The sequence below is a fragment of the Piliocolobus tephrosceles genome, chromosome 1, assembly GCF_002776525.5.
Source record: "Piliocolobus tephrosceles isolate RC106 chromosome 1, ASM277652v3, whole genome shotgun sequence".
Taxonomy (NCBI): Eukaryota; Metazoa; Chordata; class Mammalia; order Primates; family Cercopithecidae; genus Piliocolobus; species Piliocolobus tephrosceles.
Window position 1 is genome coordinate 91,229,010 of NC_045434.1, and position 11,800 is coordinate 91,240,809.

The 11,800-nt window shown below is 44.7% G+C and overlaps 1 protein-coding gene and 1 non-coding gene across 2 annotated transcripts; one reads left to right on the top strand and one right to left on the bottom strand.

Moving 5' to 3' along the window:
• Positions 1-64: 64 nt before the first annotated feature.
• ILF2 (interleukin enhancer binding factor 2) lies at positions 65-9,551 on the bottom strand. The gene is made up of 14 exons (XM_023213802.2): positions 9,425-9,551; positions 8,667-8,726; positions 8,332-8,374; positions 6,989-7,093; positions 6,536-6,613; positions 6,091-6,193; positions 4,202-4,267; positions 3,788-3,904; positions 2,398-2,476; positions 2,045-2,132; positions 1,254-1,315; positions 1,055-1,169; positions 743-833; positions 65-592 (listed from the first exon to the last, which is right to left on the bottom strand). The coding sequence occupies exons 1-14, from the start codon at positions 9,427-9,429 to the stop codon at positions 432-434; spliced, it is 1,173 nt and encodes a 390-aa protein (XP_023069570.1). The 5' UTR covers positions 9,430-9,551; the 3' UTR covers positions 65-431.
• Positions 9,552-9,757: 206 nt separating this feature from the next.
• TRNAM-CAU lies at positions 9,758-9,829 on the top strand. The gene has a single exon. It is a non-coding gene; the product is annotated as a tRNA-Met (tRNA).
• The last annotated feature ends 1,971 nt before the right edge of the window (positions 9,830-11,800 follow it).

An 11,800-nucleotide genomic window follows, 5' to 3' on the forward strand; every position in this document is an offset into this window, starting at 1 on the left:
AGAAGCAAAAAAGGTTGCCACATGCAAAAAAACAAACCAAAAAAAAACAACCAAAAAGGCCAAGAGCCCTACTAGGAAGTACTTTAATAGTTTTTCTTAGAAAAAAAAAAATTCCAGACACTTAACATTTCACAACATTTCAACAGCAAAGTATTAATTGAGAGAGGGGTTTTCAGGAGTTGGGGATTCTAGAATATTAGGAAGAAATGTTGGTATCCTCCTTCATTATAGATGGATGGCATAGGTCACAAATGAGAGACTGGCAGCAAAGCCAGTATCAAAACCCAGTGGAATGACACTTTTGTGGAGTTTACTTTTCTTCCTGCTATCTTCCCTATCCCACGGAAATGTCTGTCACCATGTAAAGCCCAGTAGCAGGGAGCTTAGGCTCCAGTCTTCCCCCTTGGGTAGGAAAAGGAGTGAAGGGAACATCACTCTTGAGTTTCCATGCTTTCTTCTTCCTCTCCTTGAGGTGGTTCTTCTGTATTCTCTTCTTCTTCCTCTCCTTCCTTCTTCTCTGGTGGCTTCTCATAAGCCTTTTCTGAAGGTGTTACTATCACTCCATCCCAGGTAGATATTTCAGAAGCAAGATCTAGGAAAGAGAAAAAGGTGATTTAGACAAGTAGCCCAGCATAAAAGACATTATTTACACTGTGGAAATATTAAAGACATGTAAATAGCGTACAGCTTCTTTGTAGACCAGATTACAATACAAAATCCCTGACCCACAGTAGTCACTCACAGCTGGCATCACCCTCCTGGCCAAGGATCTTCCTAAAGCCACCATGTGAGAGGATTCGGACGAGAGTCTGAGCTGTGTAACAGACCATGTCCTGAAGGAGAGCAAAGTGAGAGTAAGTTAGCAAGGAAAATCAAAAGACTTTAAGTAATACCCTTGTGAAAACAGAGATTTAGACAATTTTTTAAATCTCAGGACCAAAGTATTTCAGAATCCCCCAATTCCTGACCCCTAAAGACCATATTCCACTTCGCCAGCTGACTAGGAGTATTCAAGAGTGGGGCAAAACAACTCAGTTCATATCTGTCCCAATACCTGCTGTTCTAGGGTCATGACTGTGTGTACTCTGAAGTTGCCACTCTCACAGGGGTCAGTGATACCCACTGAACCTGGCAGGAACAGTCCTGCAGCCAGAATCTGCAAGCAGCGTCTAGAACACAGGGAGGTATGAGGTATTAAAGGAATGCACAAAATAGCTTAAAACCAACCCTAAACCCAAAGAAGCATGCTGTACCTGTATGCAACGTTTAGGGCCAAAGGCTGTCTGGTGGGGTTGTTCATCACAGCATAATGGCCCTGGAAAATAATAAATCCAGTAGGTGTGCCATCAAAATGGCAATTCTGATAACTAGAACTGTAGCCTCACTTGGTCACCCAGGCTGGAGTGCAGTGGCACAATCATAGTTCACTGTAACCTCAAACTCCTGGGCTCAAGCAACCCTCCTGCCTCAGCCTCCTGAGAAGCTAGGACTGATTATAAGTACAAGCCACTACAACTGGATTTTTTTTTTTTCCTGGTAGAGACAGTCTCACTATTTTGCCCAGGCTGGTCTCAAACTCCTGGCTTCAAGTGATCCTCTGGCCTCAGCCTCCCAAAGTGTTGGGATTACAGGCATCAAACTAAAACCTTAAATCATCACGAGGAAAACCGGTTATTAAGGTCTAAGCCTAGCCAAAATTTTCATGTTGTTCAGAAGCAATTCTGAAATGGCTGCTGACTCATTTCTCTCTACTACCATGATGAAATAGTAGCAGTCATGAGAAGAAAACGGGACACTATAACTCAGTAACTACTCATTTAATTGAATATACAAAAAAAAAAAAGAAAACTTTGAATTTTTTCTTTTTTTTTAAACAAATGTCTCTGAGTCATGTAAATGTTGAATTTTTATTGGATTACTTGTCTACCAATAAAATTTCTTTTAAGCTTCACCAAATTTCAGACTCTGGTGAATTTCAGAGTTACTGCTACTACTACTAGTAAATAAGGATGATGAGGAACTCCAATTGTCCATCTTTACTTACTAGTAGGTCAAGGATCCAGGGTGTGAGGGGCTCAAAGCCAGGAAAACGAATCCTCAAGTCCTTCAGTAGTCTGATGAGAACTTTAACTCTGAAAGTAATAGTGACCCAAACATTAAAATCAATACCATCATGTATTTCCACGCCTAAGGTAGAATTGAAGCTGACTATGCTGTTTACAGAACTATACGTTCTCTGCTTTCTCTAAATCTTAATTTGCTTACTTAAGGTAAAAATAAAAATCCAGGAAAAAGGTCACAGGCAAAATAGTTCTGTCAGAGGAAGTATGGGGGTATCCTGCTATTCACTGCAGTTAAAAAATTTATCTTAATCCAGATGGTCAGGGAGGGACTCACGTGGACTGAGAAGCATTTTCCTCGAACCAGCGGGCATGTCGGATGGCTGCTAAGGCACTCTGCAATACCTTGATATCCACTAAAAAGACAAGCATGATAGCCCAGGATGAAACATTTTCATTAAACAAGCTACTCATTATCACTGCTACAGTCTAGGCTGGAGTGCAGTGGCGTGATCTCAGCTCACTGCAACCTCCGCCTCCGGGGTTCAAGAGATTCTCCTGCCTCAGCCTCCTAAGTAGCTGGGATTACAGCTACTCACGCCCCACTAATTTTTGTATTTTAGTAGAGACGGGGTTTCACCATGTTGGCCAGGATGGTCTCCAACTCCTGACCTCAGGTGATCTGCCTGCCTCGACCTCCCAAAATGGTGGGATTACAGGCGTGAGCCACTGCGCCTGACCAACTTTGCCTTTTTTTTTTTTTTTTTTTTTTGAGGCGGAGTCTCGCTCTGTCGCCCGGACTGGAGTGCAATGGCCGGATCTCAGCTCACTGCAAGCTCTGCCTCTCGGGTTTATGCCATTCTTCTGCCTCAGCCTCCGGAGTAGCTGGGACTACAGGCGCCCGCCACCTCGCCCGGCTAGTTTTTGTATTTTTAGTAGAGACGGGGTTTCACCATGTTAGCCAGGATGGTCTCGATCTCCTGACCTCGTGATCCGCCCGTCTCGGCCTCCCAAAGTGCTGGGATTACAGGCTTGAGCCACCGCGCCCGGCCAACTTTGCAATTCTTTAAGCCACCCTGTGTTTCTCATATCAGCAAATCACTTGTCTAAAAATCACTAGAAGCAGGCAAGAGCGATGATTTTCTCCAAAAGCCTTTCCCCCTCCATAAATATTTTCTCAGTCCTTTTTTTTTTTTTTTGAGACGGAGTCTGGCTCTGTCTCCCAGGCTGGAGTGCAGTGGCCAGATCTCAGCTAACTGCAAGCTCCGCCTCCCGGGTTTACGCCATTCTCCCGCCTCAGCCTCCCGAGTAGCTGGGACTACAGGCGCCCGCCACCTCGCCCGGCTAGATTTTTGTATTTTTTTTTAGTAGAGACGGGGTTTCACCATGTTAGCCAGGATGGTCTTGATCTCCTGACCTCCTGATCCGCCCATCTCGGCCTCCCAAAGTGCTGGGATTACAGGCTTGAGCCACCGCGCCCGGCCTCTCAGTCCTTTTTAAGTCCTCCAAATGCTTTCTTGGTCACCCCATCTGAAAATTCCACCGGCAAGCTGATAAAACTACTTCCAAATTACAGAGGGAGAGAGCAAAGCTCAGAATAAACCTAAGTTCTTCAATTCCCAGAAAGCTGCATGTGGAATAGCAACAAGCTAAGTAAACTAAACAGCAACAATACCATGTTTTGAATATCCCCTAAATTTTCCAGCAATGGGAAAAAAAGAACTAACAATGGAGTTCTGGGTCCAGTTTTCGAAGATTGGGTGGCACTGTTGTAATGAGGATCTTCACTGTAGCATCAGAAGAACTGATTTCAAAGCCAGTTTCGTTGGTCAGCATGGTTAAAACTGAAAGAATAAAGAAAAACTGTAACTCACATTTCCATTAGATGACCAAAGTTAAATCCAGGTGGATTTTTAAAAACAGCACAAAGTCCAGAATGAGAATTTAGAATACAGAGCTTTAGAAGGGAGATCAAACAGATCTCCCTTGAACACCTGAAGCCCCTGCTAAAAATTCCCACAACATAAAACTCTGCATTTACTCTTCCATCTGGTCTGACCTGATTTTGTTGAAAGTGTACTTACAATTACAAGACCTGGTTCCTGTGGCTACTAAATACATAATCAGCAACAAATGCAAACCTTCAGAAGGATCCTGTGCTCTTAGGCTTTCCACAACTTTGTTCCCCAGGGCAGCAACAGCTTCCACTAATTGACAGAAAAGGACATAATGTTATAATAATTTATTTATCTAGACTTTCTATATATCTCTAAGCTACTTTGCACTCTCATTTCTGTCCCATATCCAAGGCTGAAGCAAGGGTAAGTAATAGAATAAATACTTTTATAAGAGGAAGCCAAGGCCTGGACAGAAAAATTGCAAGACTCAGGCAACAGGACCCCTCCCGTACTCATATCCTCTTTCTACAGCAAGGTTTTTTAGGTCAGTGGCACTAACAACATTTTGGGCTAGATAAATCTTTGGGGTGATGGGGATGTAGGATGTTTTAACAGCATCCATGGCCTCTATCCTTTTTCTTTTTTTGAGAAAGGGTGTCACTCTGTCACCCAGGCTGCAGTGCAGTGACACAATCACAGCTCACTGCAGCCTCAGTCTCCCGGGCTCGAGCAATTCTCTCACCTCAGGATGCCGCTTTTTTTTCTTTTTTTGAGACAGGGCCTCACTCTTGTCACCCAAGCTGAAGTGCACTGGCACTATCTCTGCTAACTTCAACCTCTGCCTCCCAGGTTCAAGCAACTCTCCTGCCTCAGCCTCCCAAGTAGCAGGGATTACAGACGCCCACGATCACACCTGGCTAATTTTTATATTTTTGGTAGAGACGGGGTTTTGCCATGTTGGCCAGGCTGGTCTTGAACTCCAGGCCTCGGCCTCCCAAAGTGTTGGGATTACAGGCATGAGCCACTGCACCCGGCCCCACCTCAGGCTTCTGGGTAGCTGGGACCAAAGCATGCACCACTATGCCCAGCTTTTTTTTTTCTTTTTGCAGGTACAGGGTCTCTCTATGTTACACAGGCTGGTCAAACTCCTGGGGTCAAGTGATCCTCTTGCCTCAGCCTCCCAAAGTGCTGGGAATACAGCCACCACACCTGGCTTCTACCATTTTTTGATGTCAGTAGCACCCCCTTGTTTTAACAATCAATAGTACCTCCAGATACTGCCAGATATCCCCTGGGTAGCAAAATTACCTCCAGTTGAGAAACATGGCTCTATAGTAACCTGCTATACATTCTTTCAGACACACACACTTACTTCAGCGTTTATCCCTTATCACCCATTAAAAAACATTTGTCAGGCAGGGTGCGGTAGCTCACGCCTGTAATCCCAGCACTTTGGGAGGCCAAGTCAGGCAGATTACCTGAGGTCAGAAGTTTGAGACCAGACTGGCCAACATGGTGAAACCCCGTCTCTACTACAAATAGAAAAATTAGCCGGGCGTCGTGGCACATGCCTATAATCCCAGCTACTCAGAAGGCCAAGGCAGAACAGCTAGAACCCAGGAGGGGAGGTTGCAGTGAACCGAGATCACGCCATTGCACTCCAGCCAGGGCAACAGAGCGAGAACCGTCTCAAAAACAAAAACTAAAACTAAAAACATCTGTCTTATAAACATCCTTTCTCACAAGAAATTTGAGCTTTCAAGATCCCTAAGGGCTGGGCACAGTGGCTCACGCCTGCAATCCCAGCACTTTGGGAGGCTGAGGTGGGCAGATTGCTTGAGCTCAGGAGTTTGAGACCAGTCCGGGCAACATGATGAAACCCTGTACCTACAAAAAATAAAAAAAATTAGCTGGGTGTGGTGGCACACATCTGTAGTCCCAGCTACTCGGGAGGCTAAGGCAGGAAGATCACTTGCTGTAGTAGAGGTCAAGGCTGCAGTGAGCCACAATGGCACCACTGCACTCCAGCCTGGCCAACAGAGTGAGAATCTGTCTCAAAACAAAAAAAGATGCCTAAGCCCCTAATCCAAGTGCTATGTTCTGTTCCCATGACCAGAAACGGGCACACTCACATGTTGGCAGGATCTTAAGTATCACCACCAGGTCAGCCACATTGTGTCCTGTAGTCATTGTCCCCTTTTTATAGGATCCCACCTGTCGAACTTCTTCAATTTGCTATTGGAAAAAGGATTTTGGGGGAAAAACAATTTAGAAGAAAAAAGGTGCCTAGGTCCTCCCAGAACTATTACAACATAGCTACCTGTTACCCAAATTAGGAAGTAGCAGAAGTGAAATCACCCCCAGAACCACCACATGAAAGCCTGATACATCACAGCTAGCATAACAATGATCTAAGTCTTGTCCCCAAGATCAGTACTACAAAGAAATCCCACTGTACGTTCTCATTTTAGGCTTGGCTTTGGATAATAAACAACTGAAAATTCAAAGTCAGGAGCCAAGGAAATTTCCACACTACCAAAGGTGCCCTTTCCTAAAACTAAGTCATCAAAAACTCACCACTTCAAATGTCCCTGGAGCCACAATCAGATTATCAATCACATTGTTTATTTTTGTCACCAGAGAAAGGATAGACGCCTGAAAAACAGCATGAAACAATACTCGAAGATGAAAAATTAGAAGCAACTTCCCAGAGTTTGAATATTTTCTCCTAATCCCTTCCATACAAGCTGACTCAATACTGACCTAGGGCTTTAAAAACACTTCATTCTGGCCTTGAATATATGGGAAGAGAACAACTCTTTGTCCCCGATAAAAATAAGAATGCATATGTAATTTGTTTATATATCCACCTGGCTATCTCCACCCACAATGAGAAATAAGGAGAACAATTAAACCCTCTGTGGATTTCAGGCTCTGTTAACACCATTCTTAACCTCACCAACAGTTACTCTTTACCAATACTTTTAAGTGCTTTAGAGACATTTCTGGAAGACAGCCAAAAGAACATACCTGTTCAGCAGAATTAGGAGCCAGGTCCTGATTCCTCTTCAGCAAGGCCTCACTGAAGGAAGTTTCATCAGGTGCTGGCTTGACCCGGGGGAAGGCCATTTCACACTAAACCAGAAGTAAACAACTACATTCTATTTGCCGAAAATAATATACAGGAGAGATTGTTTTTTCTATTACTATGACAGAAAAAGGTTAAAAATAGAAAATTCTACATTTGTTTTTACTCCTTAATTTGTTCAATTAGCTGGGCATGGTGGCTCACGCCTGTAATCCCAGCTGAGGTGGGAGAATCCCTTGAACACAGGAAGCAAGATTGCAGTGAGCCAAAATGCGCCACTGCACTCCAGCCTGGGCAACAGAGTAAGACGCTGCCTCAAAAAAAAAAAAAAAAAGAAAAAAAATTTGTTCAACGGCCAGGCACAGCGGGTCACGCCTGTAATCCCAGCACCTTGGGAGGCCAAGGTGGGCAGATCGCTTGAGGTCAGGAGTTCAAGATCAGCCTGGGCAACATGGTGAAACCCCCGTCTCTACTAGATACACAAAAAACAGCTGAGCATGGTGGCAGGTGCCTGTAATACCAACTACTTGGGAGGCTAAGGCAGGAGAACTGTTTGAACCTGGGAGGCAGAAGTCCTGATTCCTCTGCCTCCCAGGTTCAGTGCAGTGAGCCAAGATTGCACCACTGCACTCCAGCCTGGGTGACGGAGTGAGACTCTGTCTCAAAAAAAAAAAAAAAAAAAAATGTTCAAACACGGATACAAGCTGGAATAGCCATAATTTAAGCTATCACTATCTTTATAGTAACAAATAAGCCATAGATAAGATTACTTGTTCAGAACAAAGATTATAATCATGTTTAATGACGACAGTAGTCAAGGAATTATTCTCCCCACCATGCTTACACTGTTTCTGTATGTAAAGCAACACACAGTTGACTCAAAACCCCAAGTCTTTTCAAAAATCACTTTCCCTCCCTATTTCAATCACCATTTTTTTTTTTTTTTTTTTTTGTAGTGGTGTCATCTCAGTTCACTGCAACCTCCGCCTCCCGGGTTCAAGCGATTCTCCTGCTTCAGCCTCCCAAGTAGCTGGGATTACAGGCACACGCCCAGCTAACTTGTTTATTTTTAGTAGATACGGGATTTCACCATATTGGCCAGGATGGTCTCAAATCCTGAACCTCAGGTAATACATCCGCCTCAGACTCCCAAAGTGCTGAGATTACAGGCGTGAGGCACTGTGCCTGCCCTCTTCCACCACCATCTAACTTCATTAACTGGGAGATACTGGGCTCCATTTCAAGAATGGCCAGAAATTTTGTATTATTAACCCAAGGTACTCACCAAATAGAAGTCAAATGGGATATGTGGTACAAAGGGCCTGAACCTAAAACATGAAAAACAGCCAAATTATTCCCTATGTAGGAATCAAGTGAGATGTAAATAACACACTAACAATTTTGAAAACATGTCAGACCTCAGAATGAGTGACAAAGTCTCTGGGGAGGGAAAGAATCATTCTTAGCATAGTGGGGCCAAATTCATTTAGCAGGAGTGCAGGAAAAGACCACAGATGGCTCTCACAAAACCAAGTGACATTAGCCTACTCCAAAACTCCTATTTAGATGACAAGCAGAAACTAACAACTAAGTGCAGAGATGCTAAAAGCTGGCACTCACCCTCCTCCTGGGCCTCCTCTGGAACCAAAGCGCCCACCACGACCACGGCCTCTGTCACCCCTAAAAATGCAGATTTTATTTTGATCTCATTGAAGGAATACCCACCGGCCATATCATTTTAAGTTGGCTACTTTCATCCCTCGGAACCTCCCAACGGTAGGCAAGAGAACCCACTCACACTTATACTTCTCCCCATTCCAAATGGTGCCCAGTTACACCCCCATAACCTCCTCATTCTGGATAAGTTAATCACAACCCCCCATCAAGTAATGATGGGGCTCAGACAGTGAGCCCTACACGAAATAACCCATAATCCTGGGCCACATGAATCCTAATACTTCGGAAGCTAAAGATTGCTCATTTCTTCATTAACATACACATTTATCGGGCATGTCCTATATGTCAAGCCCTTCGCACTGAGGATGAATGCGGCTCGCTCCAGCATTCTCAGCCCGGATGACGGGGGCGGGGGGAAGGTGGGGAGCTCCTCCGGGGACTTGAGGACACCCCCTCATCGCAACCCTTCAGAGAGGTGTCGAACCCGCCTCCCCACTCCTGGGCCCCAACCCCATCCCGGGCCCAAGTTTCCCCGCCTCTACCGGCCTCACTCTCTCCCACTCTCCTAGACCAGGAGTTCTCAGGTTTTTGGCCAGCTCCCGGATACATGGTCCTTTTAGGTAGTCCGACTTCTTTCGACCCACGTTCCCAAAGTTTTCCGTCGACTACCTGAAACCTTTCGACCACTTCGACCCCCTTACCTCATGGCGCCTTAAAACACGAACAATGGAGGCCGCACCAACCGCCCCTTTCCTCTGAGGAGCAGACAACTGAAGAGGCGTCTTGCCGGCGTGTCCCAATAAAACCCGACGTGATTGGCTCCCGCCTTACCCCATCGCTTATGCCTATTGGCTTACTTTGTCAAACCGGGCTTATGAACCAATAAAAAACGCCTACTGTGTCAGGAACTAGCCAATAAGAACTGGTTCTATAGTAATGACGAATTTTTGATCAGACATTAGGTGGCACTAAAGAAGTCAGGACAACGACTACGTGATCTTCTATAACAGTTATGAGAACGCTTCACTTCAGATAGCAGAGTGGCGCAGCGGAAGCGTGCTGGGCCCATAACCCAGAGGTCGATGGATCGAAACCATCCTCTGCTATCGGAATTTTTTCATTGCCCTATAGGGCACACGTAATTTACGTTTCATTCAGTGAATGAAAATACCTTGCCAATTTTTCTACCTCAAAAATGCAAGCGATATCAACCATTTTTGCCACCAGCAGTTGAAGTTGATAGGGAAAAGGGAGTTTAGGCAACTATGAACACTACACGTCTACAAACTCGAAGCAGGAGAAACAGGTTTCAGATAGGAGGAGTATATTGATTAAATTAATGTGGAAAACATGGTTTTCCATGTCCGTGGAAAACAGGTGTTCCACCCGCCTCAGGCTCCCAAAGTGCTGGGATTAAGGGCCTGAGCCACCGCGCCCGGCTTGGTTACATAAATTCTTTAGCGGTGGTTTGTGAGATTTTGGTGCACTCATCACCCGAGCGGTATACACTAAATCCAACTTGTAGACTTTTATCCCTCATCTACCTCCCTTCCATACGTGCTTTTTTGATATTTAATTTACTACAGCAGAACGTAAACATCTTAAGTCTAAACGTATTCTCTCCACATAACCACCATCCAGATTAAAATAAATGTTATTAATTAAAAAAAAAAAAAAGGCCGGGTGCGGTGGCTTGTGCTGGCGGGCGCCTGTAATTTCAGTTACTCGGGAGGCTGAGGCAGGAGAATCTCTTGAATCCAGGAGGCGGAGGTTGCAGTGAGTTGAGATGGCGCCACTGCACTCCAGCCTGGGCTATAGAGGGAGACTCCGTCTTAAAAAAATAAAATAAAATAAAATAAAATAAAAATCGTGCTTGAGGTTTGTCGAGCTTCTTGAATCAATGGCTTGAGGTTTGTCGTCCATTTATATAATTTATTAGCTATTATATCTTCCAGCATTAGTTTTACCTATTATTTCCCTCCTTCCTGAACTCCAAAGACGTATTAGACTTTTCCCCCAGTAATCTCTTTGTCTCTTACCCTCTCTTCTATTATTTTATTTGTACACAGGATCTCACTCTGTTGCCCAGGCTGGAGAGCAGTGGTTCACCATCATAGCTCACTGCAGCCTTGACCTCCTGGGCTCAAGAGACTCTCCCATTTCGGCCTCCCCAGTAGTTGGGACTACTCAGAGGCACAGGACACAACACTCTGAGCTAATTTTTTTTTTTTTTGAGATGGAGTCTCCCCCTGTCTCCCAGGCTGGAGTGCAGTGGCGCGATCTCAACGCACTGCAACCTCCGCCTCCCTGGTTCAAGCGATTCTCCTGCCTCAACCTCCTGAGTAGCTGGGACTACAGGTGCATGCCACCATGCCCAGCTAATTTTTATAGTTTTAGTAGACATGGGGTTTCACCATGCTGGCCAGACTGGTCTCAAACTCCTGACCTCAGCTGATCCTCCTGCCTCTGTCTTCCAAAGTGCTGGGATTACAGGAATGAGCCACCTCCCTTTCCCCCGGGCTGGCTTGCTTGCTTATTTATTTATTTATTTATTTATTTATTTATTTATTTAGAGATGGGGTACTTTATATGTTGTCAAAGCTAGTCTTTTTTGTTTGTTTTTGTTTGTTTGCTGAGACAGAGTTTCGCTCTTGTTGTCCAGGCTAGAGTGCAATGTATGATCTCAGCTCACAACCTCTGCCTCCCGGGTTCAAGTGATTCTCCTGCCTCAGCCTCCCGAGTAGCTGGGATTACAGGCATGCACCACCACACTTGGATAATTTTGTATTTTTAGTTGATACAGGGTTTCTCCATGTTGTTCAGACTGGTTTCGAACTCCCAACCTCAGGTGATCTGCCCGCCTTGGACTCCCAAAGTGCTGGGATTACAGGCATGAGCCACTGCAAAGGACTTTTACCCTCTCTTTTTATGTTTTTCATTCCTTTTTACCCATTCTTCATTTTAGGTAGTTTCTGCTGTCCTTTCTTCCAATTCATTACTTGCAGTTTAGTCTAACATAATATTAAATCTATCAATTGGTTCTTAATTTTGGTCTTTTAATGTTTTGGGTCTGGATT

Bases quoted from the DNA above. Each gene is read 5' to 3' on its own strand.
- ILF2 (XM_023213802.2), bottom strand. The intron at 1,316-2,044 runs GTAAGTAAAGAT...ATTATTTTCCAG, and splicing joins CCTGGATCCTTGACCTACTA to GGCCATTATGCTGTGATGAA. The intron at 1,170-1,253 runs GTACAGCATGCT...CCTGTGTTCTAG, and splicing joins GCCCTAAACGTTGCATACAG to ACGCTGCTTGCAGATTCTGG.